Source organism: Gordionus sp. m RMFG-2023, chromosome 3 (assembly GCF_954871325.1).
Source record: "Gordionus sp. m RMFG-2023 chromosome 3, tfGorSpeb1-WG-v2, whole genome shotgun sequence".
NCBI classification, from domain to species: domain Eukaryota; kingdom Metazoa; phylum Nematomorpha; class Gordioida; order Chordodea; family Parachordodidae; genus Gordionus; species Gordionus sp. m RMFG-2023.
This window is the reverse complement of record NC_088777.1, coordinates 10,985,665-11,003,805: the sequence shown is the minus strand read 5'-3', so window position 1 is coordinate 11,003,805 and position 18,141 is coordinate 10,985,665. Positions and strand designations below refer to the sequence as shown.

The following is an 18,141-nucleotide window of genomic DNA, read 5'->3' as shown; positions in this document are numbered from 1 at the left end:
ATGATTCCAACCTTCGCATTATTCTGGCGTTCTTCGTTGGATAGATGGCTCTGATTTACTTTCCAAGTTCTGAGGAAACGGGCTCAATTCGAGGTGTCTGAGATTGAGAATAACTTCTTATGATATTATTTTTATCGAAATAATCAAGAATATCCTTACCATTGCTCGGAGTAACTGATATCAGGAATGTCATTGCATTGCCCATATCACATAAAGGAGCAAATGCAAGCCGTCCATCATGCCATAAAAAAATTCATCTACCCTGTATTTCCACCTAGCTTCTGAATTTTTCTATGGGTACTTTGACAAAAATGGTAAGAGCATCCTCTGATTACGATGTGACCCCCTAATTGAAAAAATAAATAAAAGTATATAACATATTAATACCAAAGATTAACCGCGCTCCTAGCAGAATTTTCGAAAATGGATCATGAAATAAATCCCTTTCCTAACATTTGGATATTATTTCGAATATTTTATCGAAAGTATTTTGCGTTTTTTTTGGAGTAAACAAAACAGCGGTGATAAAAATAGTGTTTATTGATACTCTAATGAAATATAATTGTAGAAACATTTTGGAGACATAGCAAAATGCTCATCCATATACCATGCTGTCGTATTTGCTATTGTTTAGGATTTATCCTCTGTAAACTTGATTATACGTTATTCAGCATGTGGGCCATTATCAAATAATAAAAATCTTTAGTTCTGGGAACCACAATTTGTCCCAATCATCTATAATATTTAAATTTTTATAAACCATATGGCTTTTTTTCCAAGGGGTTATTCCCGGTGGTTTTTTCCCAAAGGGTTTTTTTTCCTATTACCCTTCTCCTCATATTTAAACTTTGTGTAAAATTTATGCAAATTTTTTTTTTTGAAATATATATCTTAAAATTTGTAAAATTTTTTAATATTAATTTCAATATAATAAAAATGGATATAAAATATCTAATTGATATTTAAGAGAATGTTTAATAAAGATTTTGCAAAGTCAGTCCGAGATAAAACTATTATATAATAACCCCCCTCATTCCCATGCTAGAGGTAAGTCATTATTTCTAAGATAAATCTGAGCTATATAAATAATAAATTAAAGTTATCCTAAGTAATAGCCCAATTATTTCCATATAATTGTAAAATGACATTTTTTTGGATTTCCATAAATATTTTACCTTTTCCAAGCTTTCAATTTTGTTAAAATTTAATACAAATTTATTTTATAAATATTAATTATGATGTACTATCATCAGAAGAAAAAAAATTGATATAAGAGAGAAGGATATCGAGTTTTTTAGGGTGGAATTAACCACACAATGTCCATGCTTTTAGTGTTCTAATAATTTATGGCTTTCATTTCGCTCTTGTTTAAAAGAAAAAGTTTTAAAAGCCCGATATTGAAAGACCTCAAAAAATTATCGTTAAACATTAACAAAGATGTGATAAATAACATTTCGAATAGGGATTTAACATACCAATTTGATATATTTTTCCAAATTATGAAAGAAATTTATTTTAAATACCTAAATAAAGAACAAACAAAGAGATAATATTTTCAGAGTATATTTAAGTAATATTAGAATTAATTTTTAATAACTAAATTATAATTCAAAAATTCTTTTTGATTTCACGAATTTTTAAATTCATCATTCTCTAGAGCCTGTTAACCAACATTACATATTTTTTTTGGTCACAATCTATTTCTATTTGTTAATTTTTGTTTCTGTTTTGGCCGAGAACATTCTTTCTATTTCTGATTCGTCTTGTTCCATGAAGTCGGCATAATCAAACCTTTCAAAATAAATTAAAATTAAAAAAATATATATATTTAAAACAAAATAAAGTTCTTTTCATAAGGCTACAGCCAAAATATTTTATAAAAAAATTCGAAAAGTTTAAAAACTCTTGAATTAGATTATGGACATGTTTATATTTTTATATTATATAAAAGCTTATTTCTTCTTTTTCGACAAAATTTCAAATGCCAATCAAATTTTTTGATGTTTTGGACACAGCCTCTTAGATAACATTTCTAATATATTAATTATCAAACGTTTCTTTAATATTTAAGAGGGCAGGTAAATTGTATGTGTTAGTAGGATCGTAAAGGCTATCATTCATATTCTCGCTTGGGGCAACACTTTTTGCGGTGTATGAAGTATTACGACTCGATGATTTACCTTAACGATTATTTAAAATGGCGTTTTAAATAAAAGGTTATTAATAAAATTTAACCTTCCAAATTATATTAAACTTTTGAAATAAAATTCATCAAATTTTACTTGTAGAGGATGCCATCTTAGATGTGTCGTTATCCGAACTGTAAACACCACCTTCATTCTTTGTATAAACACTGTCTATTTCGTAATACATTTCGTCATCGACGGTATGCTATTTATAAATATATATCATTATCATAACAGTATACACAATTTGAGCCGTAAAAAACGGCTTACTCAATATTTCATCCAAAATAGCAAGCCTGAAGATTTTGCTCATAGATGGCACAAGGGTTTGGCATCTATTAACGAAATCTCGAGGCTTAGACAATATTTTTATGGCGAAAATATTAAGTTTTTTAAATCAAATTAAGCCGTGTAACAACTTTATCTTCCCTCCTTCCCTTGAATTTATGACTAAAAAAAATACTAAATTAATAAATCAAGGGTTTTCATATAAATAATATTGAATCTAATAATTACTAGTTAATAACCCGTCAAGAATGACGGGGTTGAGGGGTAATTAGTTTGTGTATATGGTACTAAATACACCTTATTAATATATTTTATAAAAATATTATAATTTACGAGAAAAGGAGGTAAATTTGTGAATCCCACCTCATAAGATATTCTTAATTTCTGATTCATCGATCATCGAATATGGAAGAAAAGTATGATGACCCATCTTTCTTGAAGGGCAAAATGAAAAATATATAACTAAGAGTTACCAGAGCTCCCGTTAGTCAGCATTGTTGAGTCCGTCAAAAATGACGGAGAATGAGAATGTTCTCCTTACTATTATGATAGTTGTTACCCGTTATTTGAAAATAATATCCAATTTTTTTTCTTTATAGCCCCCCCCCCTCCAATTTCAGGTCATGTCCAATCTATTAAAACTAATTTAATTACTCTGTTTTGGAGATCTTCTTGGGCCTTAATTTTTTGACCGGCCCATATTTAATGTTAAAAAAAACTCCCAATTCCGGCGCAAGCCAATGATAGGTTTCAAAAAAATTCCCCAAAGCCCACATCCAAAAATTAATTATTTTTTATTTAATGAAAATAAACAATATATAAATATATTTAGGCAATCATTTTGTTTACAATATTGAAATTTATTATTATTAGAAGAAAAAAAGGAATATTTCTTTAAATTATCAACTGTTTCAAATAATCTAAATTTAAATTTAATAATTTTAGGCCCAACCCAAGCCCAAAAAATTTTTAAAAATCCAGGTCAGGCCCAGGCTCGCTAGAAAATATATGGTCTGCGGGCCGGCCCGGCCCATGAAGGTCTCTGGTTTTGAGTCAAAATATATTTAAAGCTATTTCTTGATATCAATATTATTTGTTAAAATATTACTGATCTTCTATGACTATTATTTAATATTAAAAAATTCTCAAGCAAGGTCCAAGGCCATAATAATTTTGAAAAAATATCCCCAACCAAAGATCATAATAATTTTGTTAGTTGAGAACAGGAATAAAATATTTTAAAAAAATCATAATGAATTTAAAAATACAATCAAAATCAAATTTTATGGGCCTTTCATTTGTTTTAAGTCAATGTATGATAGTTAATAATAAAAAGAATTTCCTAGCGTCCAAGCTGATAATATTTTGAAAAATTTTCTCCAAGCGTAGCCAAATATAATTTATAAAAATATTTTCCAAGCCCAGCCACACCCATTATAATTTTAAATAATTTTTCTCAAACCTGTCCAACCGATAATAATTTAGAAATTGTTTTCCCAAACCTGGAGGTTCCAATAAAAAAGAAAAATATTGATATATTTAAATCACTTTGTAATAAGAATTGTATTATAAAATTTTATATAGAAAGGGGGGGGGGGTGGTGGTGATTGGAAAGAATGCTTGTCTATCGAACGTTAAGCCAGTGGTTCGAATATCGTAGATGTATAAAAGAAATTTTTTAAAAAAGTTTTCTTTTTTTAAAAAAAATAATTTAACAATAGAGTATTTAACATTAAGATGATAGGAAAGTTTATACCAAAAATAAAAATTATCATTAAGATTATACGAAAACGTTCACTTCTTGATTACGACGATTATATATTAGATAATTATTATAATTGTTTTCTTCTTATTATTTTTTTTTATATAATCAAGTTTAAAAAAAAACAACTTATAATAAAATATATCAATCAAAAAAAAAGTAATATATATTTACAACTTCATCAAGTACATAAAGAAGTTTCGTGGGGAAGGGAGTTTAGTGGGCATTTTCTGGCCATAAATATTTTGAAATATTATAGGCCAACATTTTAAAAGTCTTTGGCTTAATTACATTTGCATAAAATAATTTCGGTTTTATACTCTGTTTTTTCCTTCCAAAATTTCAATTATAGTAATTATTTAAATAATTATTAATTAGGTTAGGAGAAAGAAGGGTAAGAGTTATAATTTTTTTTTTTTTACTAGATTAGATATTTTTGTAAAAGAGTAGAAATCCCTCCTCCCAGCTTTATTTTTCCAATTGGCTGGCAGCTTCAAAATTTGTTTGTAAACTTTTACAAATTTTAAAAGTTAATAATCCATATTCATAAGTTTTGGAACTTTCAGAAAATCTTAAAAATAATGTATTTGAAGATGTTTTTATATTTCAATGAAGAAAAAAAAAGAATGAAGCTTATTTATTAATTTAAAATTTCACAGTAAATTTAAATATTTATATGAATTTTATTTCAAGTTTACATAAGTAAGAGAATAGAAAGAAATAACGTGAGTTAAAATTTTAAGTTAAATTTGTTTGAATGTAACGAATATTAACGAATTAATTTTTAAGTTATTCTTTAATTAAGATAAGATATTATACAAATATATCTCTCAATCTCTATTTTTTATGATATCCCAAATTTAAAATAACAGTTTATTAAATTTAATGTATCACTATCATAAAGCGTTGGAGAAAGTTCAAACTTTCAACATAATTAGTTACTTTAGAAATCTAACTGTAACTAGTTATAAGTTACCTATTATAATTTAACTGTACTTAGTTACTTTCCTAGAGAATAATTTATTACTGTAGCTAGTTTATCTCCATAAATAATTTTTAACTACAGGAAATAAAGATATATAATAATCCCCCCCCCCCAAGTCAAATTAATAAAGGTTTAATGCTAAAAGTTTGGTTGTTCCTTAAGGCTCGGTCCCGAAAAAAACCCGACTAATTGACTTATTTCTGTTAAAATGATATATAACTAAAACTTTGCGAATTTTGAAGGGGTATTCCTCGCAGCCCTATCCCAATTTTGTGACAAAATGCTTCGAAGCCGTTATTTAATAGTGAATTAGTTATCGTTAACAGATCTGTTACTTCTCCGTCTATTTTTTAATATATAGAAAAGTATTCCATTGACTGAGAGGAAGCCCAAAGTTTATTATTAATTAACTAGAGATATGTTTAATTATAAGACTTGCGTAAAAATTCGTGATGACATTCTCGTAAGATTCAAATAGTCAACATTAACATATATGAAAATTAATTAATATGAAAAATTTAGTAAAAAAAAACAAATTTTCTATTATAATGTAAAAAAAATGAAAGAATTGTAAACTAAGATTTAGACGGGTTCTTCTCTCATCAAAAAGATGGACATTCAGGGTTTCCTATGCTTTAAAACTTTTCTAGTTTTTTTAATAATTATGATATTTAATCAAGGGCGAAAGGAATACTTAGAAATAAAATTAATATTTTTAAAGGTTATGGGCCTGCCCATGCTTATATTTTATTTATATGTTATGAGGGCTAGAGTAGAGCTGCAAATATATCTTAATGCGTATACTTTAAAAAAAATTAGATCTTAAATGTAGTAGTGAAATGTCAAATTTGTTGGCATAACATCAGTTATTTAAAAGGTTAGATATAATAAATGTGCTGAAATAAGAGAGAAGTTTGACCATTTATGTCTCTTTACATAATTATAAGTTTAAAATTTGTAGAATCTCCAACCTAATTATTTTTACACGCACACACACATATATATATACCTTGATCTATCTAAAACCTACTTCCATAAAAAGAAAATCAGAAAAAAGAGTTAGTCTTTAAGCCAATAATTTCTCAAGTTTACAATAATTTAAAAAATTTACAATCACTTCAAATCGATGTGTTCCGAAATTTTTTTGAATTTCTAAGGACCCCCTTTGACTTTATCTTCATTTTTACTTTATTTTATCTTAAAGTTTCATTTTTTTTAAATAAGAAGCAAAATAAAATTGCAGTAAACGGCCAATTTTGACTAATTCACTTAAAAAGCTTCTTTTTGAGTTATAAGCGGGGTTTTTTTCTCACTATTAATCTAAAATATTCAAAAACTTTATGACCAAATAATAGTTTCAAACAAATATATGTACGAATATAATTTTTAGAAACCTTGGTAGATCCTCCTTTTGATGCATCATAAAATTGTTTAGTGCTTCCTTTAACATTTTTCTTTTCTTCTTCAGAAACTCTATTGACTTCTGCAATGAGTGAATTCTGTCTGAGTGCAGATCTATATTTCATTGACCACACGATTAAAAAAATTAGTACTATAAATAATAATATAATTACAACCGGTAGGATCACAGTTAGTAAACGCTTACGTTTGTCCAATTCTGATTTACCAGCTAGTAACTCTGGACTCAGGGAAGTGTTCTGTTTTTCCACCTCATTTTCGACGGAAGCATTCTGTTTTCCCACCTCATTTTCGACGGAAGCATTCGAAGATAAATATTCTTCATCACTTTTTTCTTTATTACAGCTCCATTTTACAAACGTGATTTGAATAGAATCATCAATACAAACTCCATCTATTATCAAGTTATTTATTTGCTCAGAATTGAATGGACTGTCCCCTGTTAAAAATCTTCCATAATTAGTTTTTGTAAGTGAATATAATTCTTTGTAGTGGCATTTACATTTTATAGGATTGCCAGTAAAAGTTAAAATACTCATACCTCGACTTAAATATTTCCGTGAAATGGAAGTTAAGAAATTATCATGCAGGTATAAAAATTTAACTGAAATTGGTAAATCTGTATCATCAAAAGTTTTTAAACTATTACTATGAAGCGTTAGCTCTGTAAGGTTTGTTAGGGCAGCGAATGCCTTTTCTTGTATAGAAGTAATCATATTTGCATGTAAATATAAACTGGTCAAGGATATTAGATTCGAAAAATCCGAATCTCTTAATATTTTGAATTGATTGCTCGACAAATTTAAAGTCAATAAATTAGGTTGAGCCGAGAAGCTTCTAGCGTGGAGAGCCTTTATTAGGTTAAAACTTAAATCCAAATGTAATAATTTTCCAAAAAATGTATAAGATACCCGAGTGGTATCTTTTAAGTCACAATTAACAAATCTTATTGACTGTGGATAATAAAACTCTGATTTATTGGACATATTGACTGGAAATATACTTTGTATGGTAATATCATTTGAAGTGAAATTGATGTTGTAAAAAATGAAGGATTTCAAAATTTGATTTGAACGATTGCTCCATTTGCCATATACGTGAAGAGCTAAATGTTTTTGCAAACTCGAAAAATCTAAGTTGGCACAAAATAAGGAATAATTAACTACCGAAGAAATGTTTTGTAATCTTATAAAATCACTGATATTCTTTTTGATGTTATTTTTTATAAATTTACAGAATTTTGAAAATTCTGCCAATGTCATATTAATGGGATGATTGCAATAGCATTTGTTATTTCGAAATTCTTGGACAAAAATGGAGTTATTTGTTGAATCATAACATTTCAGAAATGCGGTAAATGTAGGATTAGTTCTTGATAGCCACGTTTTTAAGGGACTTAACATACAATCACATAAGCTTCCATTCATTTTGATCACTAAATTTGTTTTAAGGTTATCTAAATTACAGGGAAAAACTAGATCACCAAATTCAACGTTGCCTCTTATATCTAAAAGTTGTAATTTATTTAAATAAGCCATGGCCGGTACTGATGTTATGTCATTAAAATCCATACTCAAAGATTCTAGGATATCACCCAAACTTCGTGGAACGACTGTATGATCAAGATGAACGAAATTATTATAAGTGAGAATCAAGTTCTTCAAACTTTTTAATCTGTCAAAGGTTCCTGGATATAAATAAGTTAATTTATTGAAACTCAAATCAAGTGTGCATAATTTGGGTAACTCTTTGAATGCCGAACTTGAGATTTCATATAGTAGATTAAAGCTTAAGTTCAAAGTCTCCAAAGAATCCATGTAATTAAAGGTATTCTCTTTTATTTTTCTAAATATATTGATAGAAAAGTCGATATGGGTTAATTTATGACAATAGCTCACTATGCCAAAGGTTAAATAGTTAGTATTTCCGAGATTAAAAATGACCGTTTCAAGATGCGGAAATTGGATTAAATGATTAGGTTCTATAAAAGATGTTGTCACTTTAAAATTAGATACATGTTTAAGTGCGGCAGTATCATTTTGATTTTCACACAAGAAAGGTCTGTATGTGAAATCCTTATAATCTAATTCCAATCTTCTATAAGTCACATTTGTGATGGTTCGACAATACTTAGAAAATGTATAATCTTGAAAAATTAATTTTGTGATATTATCAAATATTATGGCCGTTATATTATCGGGAAAATTTTCAAACGTAGAGGTATTGTTCCAAAGGCCATTCGAGCAATTTATAGCGTTGTATGGATTTTTGGCTTTTTTATAAAAAAAAAAATTTATTTATTTTTTATATACCTAAGTAAAATTTTTATCTATTTTTATTAAAATAAGCCAAAATAATGATCATATGCCAACTTAATGAAATTTCTTTTTGAATTATATGACCTGTAAGATTTGACAATTATAATTTTATTAAAGTTCATTTTTACTTAACCATAAACCATACCCATACTTGTTTAATTTGAAATATATATTATCCAATCAAAAAAGTTCATTGAGTTGGGTAATTATCTAAAAGAATTAGTGTTAAGGACGAATGTGCTCAAAATGAAAGTTTGAAAAAAAAAATATTGAACGGTATCGTCCCATTTATTTTAAACCAATTTTGAAAGTAAACACGTGTCCATTTTTTCTTTGAAGAACTCAATCGTTTTTTAAACCCATTCAATTAAAAAAAGTTTAAAATCTTTTATTAAAATTCAGCTGTTTTAATCAAATATTTTTATACTATTTCCTTACTTAGTAGTGTATTTTACTTTAATATGGTTTATATTTTATTATTTTTAAATTATAAGTCTCACAGTTTGGATTCATATGATATATATTGTTATAGTTTTTATATAACTTTTCTTATTTTTGTCATATATATTTTTCCATATCCGAATAATTTTGGTTACTTACACTGAATTCACAGTTTGCCGCGAATTCGAGGCGAAGAATATTTATGGTAACTATGAATTAGGGGTAACGCATCTATTTCATAAAATTTAAATCCAGTTAAACCGTTTGTGCAAAACGTTGTGAACTCAATTATTTTTTTGGCATTTATCCGTTATATATGGCCCTTTTTTTCGTTCTAGCTTTACGCAAAATGTTACAATTATATACATTATTCACCGAATTTTTAATGATTCAAAAATTGGAATGGCTTATGAGTATTTGTCAGCAACTAGCTCATCTAGTGCAAAGGTTTTATCTTCCGCTGAGTTTACGTTAAATTCAAGAAGATCATCCTAATATCTGACAGATTTTAAAAATAATTATTTTTATACAGGATAATCATGAATTACAATATTGAGTTTGAATTTATAATTAGTTTTCTTTTCAAGAAAGATCTAAAAATATACCGATATTTCTGTAATCTATATTTTATTCATATTTTAAATGAGCTTTTCCTAAAAAGATTAGCAATTTAAAAAATATTTTATAAAAGTTCATATCGGTGCGCCGATTTACGCTGCCTATGCTGACGGCGGCAGTGACCCACCGCCGATTTGAATTTTAAAAGTCTCGCCTGCTGCCAATAGCTTGGTTGGCGCACAGGTCTAGCTATATATTTATATCAATAATTGTAATTGTACCATAATCGAAAAGAACCTGTAACTGGCACAATGGTTTTTCTATATTTGCGCTGGTATACGTTTTTTCCGCGGCACTTATAGGTTTTCGTAAAAATTTATAATTATCATAAACTTTCGTGTTCTCTGTCGAATAATTTCCAGAAAATTTAAGGGATAACATGTTCCCTTTATTATTTCTGTAAACGTGGGGTTCATTTCGATCATGATTTTTAGATAAACGTCTCCTAATACGTTTCGTACGATTTACATGTTTGGTTAATATCATCACCTCACTGCTCCATTCATCCGAAATTTCTTCTTCCACATATTCTTCTGGTTTAATTATATTACTTGGTTCTTGTGATAAATCACCATTAATCATAAATTGATCATTTAGAACTTCAACATTTGATGGGAATTTGGCTAAAGCCTTTAATTTCTTTTGAAATTTTATTGGTAAATTTTTAAACCAATAGGTCTTCATTTGATTCGTCTTTTCTTGTTCAATCTCTTTAAGGGTTTCATTTGATTTCGTTCTACTGTTGACTAAGATCAAAAATAAAATTAATCGTTCAGTTGACCCCAAACTCAAAAATTTTCCTATTTCTACTGAAATAGTTACTAACAGGTATGAAACAACCAGAAACAAGCCCAGCAATATCAATTTGCGAGTTCGGGAAAAATTCGTATTATATATGTTAAACACCAAAATAGTAGTTTTTACATTATTCAAATTTTTAGGAGTGGATTTGTTGCAATTTTTAGATAAAACACTATGATTATGTACAATCATCGGTTCATGATTATTCTTTGAATATAATTTTTATATAACTATGATATTACTAAAAAGTAGGTTTTTAAAATAATATTTTTAAAAAAAAGGTAGAGAGGGAAGGTTAAAATTAAAACAAATTTAAAATACCATTAATTTATATTAATTAAAATCATTAAATAAAAAAAAAATTTGACTAAAATTATGTGATAATGAAATCAATAAATACAACAATCATTTAGGGCTAGATATTTTTATTTTAAAAATAAAAGAAATATATTATAATTTTAATATCTAGACTCTGTATAATTTTTAATTAAAAAGCTGAAGAAAATGAAAGCTACTTGTTATTAGGTTTAGGGTACGCTATAAAATAGTTATTTTCATTCAAAATTATAATTTATACACATAAAATATATTTAAAATCTGAATATATGTATGTCGTAGGGGTTTAGTAAATTCAAGGTTATGCTTTTATAGAACCGTGTTCTTATAAAATTTTTTAATACTTTATAGCGTGCTTTTTTAGTTTTGAAAGGCTTGATTTTGTCGCAAAAATCGTATTCCAGCATGCAGGGACCTGGGATGAACAAAATGAACCGGTTTACTAGAATTAAACTTTGAAATTTTCTGAAGCGTAACCGAACCTTTATACCGAATCGCTAAAATAAGCTAACCGAACCTTTATAATTTTTCTAAACCGGGTTAAAACTCTCTAGTTCATACTACCGGCCATAAATGAATGCCCACCCTGCATTTTCTTCACTTTTTTCTTAAAATAAGACAAATAACACACAATATGAGGTTTAGCGAATTTATTTATAAGTTTACATATTATTGCATAAAATTACAAAAAATAAAAGACATAGCAATTATTTAAGATCAAATTTTGGTCTCATCAATAGGACCACCTTTATTCTTAATAATTGTTGCAAAAATTTTTGGTAATCTTTCGATGAGATTTTTTTAATATTTGGAAGTGATTTTGTTCCATTCTCTCTGCAATACTTCCCAAAGGTGCGAATGAGAGGTTAGTGAGCTTTTTCGCGCTTGTCGATCAAGGTGATCCCATAAAGTTCGATTAGATTGAGATCGGGAGACTAATGGCCAAGTCCAACTCGAGAATATCGTGTTGTTGTAGATTTTGGAAATAATCTTTGCATAGCCTGGATGTATGCTTTGGGTCATTATCTTATGAAATAAAAAGTTATTCCCGATCAAACTATTTCCTGATGAAATCATATGGTCCTCAAGGATTTGCTGGTATCCCTCCTTGTTAAGGATAACAGACCCTCCCCCGAGTTTGACTGTAGGAATTATGCAGTGATCGCTCATTCGCTCTCCAGCTGAGCGGCATATTGCTTTCTTTTAGAACCGAAGATTTCGAATTTTGACTCATCACTCCATAAGACGTGGTACCAGTTGGCAGATGTCCAAAATTGATGTTTTCGTGCCCAGTCTAATCGCTTGAGTTTATCTTTTTTGCTCAAGAGTGGTTTTTAGACCGCTGCCCTACCATAAAGTTCAAAGCTCCTAAGGCGTCTTTTCACGTTGTGACATTTATTGGGTTTTCCCGAGTCAGATTAATCTCCGCAGCTATCTCTGAGGCGACAAGGCGTCGATTGCGTTTACTGATCCTTGCTATATACCTATCATCGCTTAAAGTCGTTTTGTGGGGTTTTCCAGGCCTCTTTGGATTCAATATTATAATATTGTTGCGTAATCTTTTAAGTATACAATCGACTGTTCGTCGAGCTAAGGTTAATTCTCTGTCAATTCGGCGATTACTTTTACCACTTATGTGTAAATTAATTATTTTGCATTTAGTTGGAATAGAAATTTCTTTTCTTTTAATCATTATGGTCAAATGTTCGTTAAAATATTTATAAAGACTGAAAGTTTCTTTAAACAATGATTTAAAACAAAAAAAAATCTAAGAATTTTTTAATAATTAAAAATAGGTATTAATAAGCAGATAAGATTGTGATTAATAACTTTCTTCCAAAAAACAATGGGCAACTTAAAATTGTTGCTGAAAAAAACTAATGAACCCTATTTTGCCAAATTGGTCATTTTTGAGGTTAATGTGCTTACTACCAAGTGAATGTATGGAAATATTCTAAATACCAACCTAATTTGCTAAATACAGACCATAATTTATAATATAATAAGACCCTTATTATTTAATATATTATAATGGAATCACGTGGTCGAGTCCGGCCTCCTATATATCATTCCCCCAAGGATGGAACCACCAAGTTAGAATAAGAAAAAAAAACATAATCATTACCGGAATTCGAACCCGTGACCATAGGATCAGTAAGCGAAGCTCTTGCCGACTAGGCCATGGCTTTCCAAAAATCAGGATTTTTCAAATATATATTATAAATATATTTGATAGTGCCTATCCAAATGAAAAATAGACAAAAGTCAAATTTGATAGGTAGTACCTTAAGGTCGTAAGCATCATTAACCCATTTTTGACATGTTATTTTCAAAGGCTAAAATTTCATAGAAAGATTTATAGAAATTCCGAGTTTTTTATTTCTAAACATGTCTAGACATCTTAAATAATCAATTCGCTTTTACCCAAATAAGTTAAAAAGTTTTAAGTTATTAATTTTTTTATGTAAAAATGCAGGATGGGCAGTCATTTATGGCCGGTAGTTAATAACATTTCATCTTGAGTTTTTATTATTTTTATAAAGATAATTTTTAATTTTTGCTAGATTATTTATTTTAAATATTTCGATTTTTTGTTGCTTGATTATATATATTTTTTTGTATTACATCTCTTTATTTTTAAAAAGGCAGTTACAATTTAAAAAATTAAATGCAAATATAAATGATATCAAAATAAAAATATATTAAAAAAATATATATAAATTTTATATATAATAACATAAAAAATTGTGGTTAATTCAATCTAATTCCGATACTTCCGTTATCGGCCTCAGACTGAAGCGGCCACGAATCTAATCGAGGTCTCCACGTGTATTCCATCATGCGTCTCCCCAAATTCTTGGGGGGCAGCTCCCCTTTGGTGGCAATGAAAACATCGGCCCCGCTCGCCCATCGGTTGAATTCTTGATTGGGGTGAACCTCCCTACAAAAATTCTTCTAAATATATTTTCAATATATGCAATTTAATTTGTAGACTAAAATATATATGAATTCTTTTTTGTTTTTACCTTCTTTATTGTTAACATGTATACTAGTGTTGTTAAAAGGCCCGATTTTGGTCTATTTTTAAAAATGGTGCCATTAAGATTTTAGTCAAAATAATTATTATGTAAGCGTAGAGATTTTTCTCATAGGTGGCAGATTAGTATGACCACTATTTGTCAAATTTCGAGGCTTACATTATATTATTTTGGATCGGGCTATTTTTTTAAATGGACTCAAATTGGGCCGTTTAACAACACTAATGTAAACACAAGTAAAATACAAAATAATTTTAAAATAAAATAAATTTTCAGGTGAATTTTTTTTTCTCTTACTTTTACACCTATCCTTTTGTATTTATTAATAATATAATACAAATACCTTATACATAAAAATTTCGCAAAATCTATAAAAATATAAAGAATACAATGAATCGGCAAATACTCATAATTACTTGCTACTCTCAAAATTATAATGTACTACAAATGAATATGAGTCGACTATGTCAATTGACAATTTAATAAAGAAAAGATTTAAGAAATAGGATCCATGTACCCAAAAAGACCCTCAAACATTTATATGCATTCATTATTTGTTCTTGATGTAGACAATTAAAAATCTTGTCGCTTCATTAATCTTGATTTATATCTTTTTACTATTGCATAGCTTAGTTTGTTTTTTCCATAACAGTTAGCAAAGACGGATTTTCATTAAAAATATTCTTTATTTGCATCATTTGTTAGATGTTTCTTTTTTCTAAATTTCTTACCACATTCAAATTTCAATAAGCAAAATTAAATTTTAAAAATGGCATCTAAAAAACTCGTATGAACCTCTAAAAAGTAGCCCAAGCCTCAATAAAATTTAATTTGCCTATAATACTTTTTCGCATTTAATTATATCAAGAAAAATATTACCATTTCTTAATTTTACACTGTTTTTCAATTATATACATAAAAATAAAAACCAAAAGAATCGATTTTCAATTGGTTTCTTTAAAAAAAAACATAAAAGTTAATGGATGTGAGATAGAAAAATTATAAAATATAATTATCTGGTATTATATGACTAGAGAAAATATGGTGCCCAAATATGTTAATTTTCTCAGAAAAATACACTTGGGATAGGGTCTTATGTTATCAAAATCTTCATGCATGGATGATAGATAATACAATTTTGAATAGTCTTCACTTTTAACTTAAACAAAATATGAAATATTTGGATACAAAAACGGATTTACAAAAAAAGATAAATTTGATTTTCAATAAAATGTATCCTAAGCAATATTAATTTTTTTTTCAATTATAATTATTTAGATAAGTCAGACAAATGGTGACCTAGATATATAAATTTATAAATATATGTAGTGGTCTTTTTTTAATTTTGAAACATCCAACTTTTTAATTTCAGATGACAATTCTGACCTGACTAAAGGAAAGAAAGTAAATATTGATAAGTTTTTTTTATATAAATGAGCAGTAGGGTCTGCAAAACCCAACGGGTCATATCGAATTTTTTTTTCTAATTGGACCGGGTTTCGTAGGGTTCGAAAATATTTTGTTCAATTATGAATTCAGTATGGTTTGATTTTATATTGTTAAACAACATTCATTTTCCATTATTTCTTATAACATACCAAAAATTAAATAAATTTTAGTATTATTTTTTTATATTTTAATTTGGTCTGGTTGGTTCATGAATATGAAATAATTTTATGTTCGAGTTGGAAAAGTTGCTTTTAGTTTTTTAATTTATTTCCAATAGATATAATGTAAATTTAGTAAAAAAATTAATTTTGAAAAATATTGAATATACTTCAAAGCTTTTTCAATTTCTTATAATAATTATCCACCTCAAAAAAGACATACTTTTAAAATTTATCTTTTTTATTTTTTAAAATTTTAAACAGATGCAATAATTAATCCATATTATAAAGATTAATAAATATAATTCCATATTATAAAGATTAATAAATATAATTAGAATTTTTTTTAGGAACACTTTCCTGAATGTTAGAAATTTATGTAAGGGGTATGGAACATTACATTGTTTGACCTGAAATGAGACTGAAGATAAAAATGTCTTTGTTGGGAACTCAGCTTTTCTACAATTATTGCTCATCATGATTGATTTTTTTTTTTTAATTATTCTTTAAGATAAATATGTATTTTAATATTTGGATTTTTATTTGGATTTTAATTGTTATTCGTATTTATTTAAAATATTCATTAGTTATACTCTAAATATATGTTAATTTTTCTTATATATCTAAAATATGCAGACTAATAATATACAACTGATGGAATGTGGCTATATTCGTATTAATCATATTTAAATATTGAAGACAGGTGAGAGCATAAAATTGGCGGTTATGATGTTATAAAATCAAGTTGTTATCATTATAATAGGCTAATAAATTTTATTGTTTTGCATATCAATTGATAATCCTATGGTAACTAAAAATTACCTATATGTAATATAAAAAAATTAAAATATATTAAACTAATTTTATTTAATTATACAATTTTTATATTTACTAAGTTGTATATTGTTGTCGGAGTCGAGTATGTGGACTCCACAACGGTAGATAGAAGGGAGTAGATGGTCCGGGAATAATGAAAGGGGGTTGGGAGACCCGGTTTTGCACAGATTTCCAAAATAATTTCCTATCCAATAATTAAAAGCGAAATTGCGGCAGCCGCACCGCCATATTAGTGTGACTTTCCATTTATAGGGAATTAAGGAACTTATTTTAAATTTAATTTAAAATAAGGAACGGACTTTGAAAATTAATTTATAGTTGACTCATAATTTTATTATTTTGCAATTATATCCAATAATTAAAACCGAAATGGCACCAGCCGCACCGCCGTGTTAGTGTGACTTTTAAGGAACTTATTTCTCCGCATCTCTGGATATATGTGGCTTTCTTTTAAATTTAATTTGAAATAAGGAACAGACTTTGAAAATATATTTATTATTTTTCGGATAATCATTTATCGTCGAAATAAGAAAAGAAAATAATTACAAAAAATTTTTTATTACCTATTTATCCAAGGAAACTGTATCATCAAACATAAAATAAAATGGGGGAGGGTTGGGAGGAAATTGAAACCAACATACGACAAAATAACAAAATACTTTTGTTATAAATTAAATATGTACAAAATACGACGTGTAAATTAAACAATATACATAATTTTAAAATTATAGATAATATAAAAATTATAAATATAAAAACATCTTAACCATTTTTGATCTCTCTATTTATACGAAATTTAAAATTTATTAGTATATATAATTTACATTAGGGCATCACTGGCCTGATCCTTTGGGTGCTAATGCACCCCATTTTTAAAATATAGCACCAATTTTGAAAATGTTTTAGCAACCTAATTTTTTAAAATTAACCCTCAGTTTTTAAATGATATAAAATTTTTTATTTTATAAAATAATTCTCTATAAAATTATTTTCTATAAAATTATTCTCTGTAAAATCATTCTCTATAAAATTATTCTCTGTAAAATCATTCTCTATAAAATCATTCTCATAAAATTGTCTATGAATTTATTCTCTATAAACCACATTTTTCATAATTGTTTTCTCTAGTGTTCTCTATAAACGTCATTCCTTATATATATCTATTTATCTATAAACTACATTCTCTATAATTGTTATCTCTATAAGTGGATTCTCTATTTTTGTTTTCTCTATTATTGTTTTCTCTATTTTTGTTTTCTCTATTTTTGTTTTCTCTAATAAAGTTTCTTTGTAAAATACATTCTCTATAAAGGTTTCTCTGTAATGACGTAGAAACCTTATAGGCCCTCAAAAAAAGAGGAATACTGAGACGAATCTCATCATAAATTGTTTATAGATTAAAAAAAATTATAGACATCGTTTGTATAATAAATTAACAGCCTTATAAACCACTTTTTGCGCAAAGTAGCGACGCCCCTGAATTTAAATAATACATCTAATTTAGT

The 18,141-nt window shown here is 27.4% G+C and overlaps 1 protein-coding gene across 1 annotated transcript; it reads right to left on the bottom strand.

Moving 5' to 3' along the window:
- Positions 1 to 1,515: 1,515 nt before the first annotated feature.
- LOC135925769 (leucine-rich repeat-containing G-protein coupled receptor 4-like) lies at positions 1,516 to 8,936 on the bottom strand. The gene is made up of 5 exons (XM_065461239.1): positions 6,828 to 8,936; positions 6,616 to 6,773; positions 2,283 to 2,391; positions 2,054 to 2,180; positions 1,516 to 1,791 (listed from the first exon to the last, which is right to left on the bottom strand). The coding sequence occupies exons 1-5, from the start codon at positions 8,455 to 8,457 to the stop codon at positions 1,704 to 1,706; spliced, it is 2,112 nt and encodes a 703-aa protein (XP_065317311.1). The 5' UTR covers positions 8,458 to 8,936; the 3' UTR covers positions 1,516 to 1,703.
- Positions 8,937 to 18,141: the final 9,205 nt, after the last annotated feature.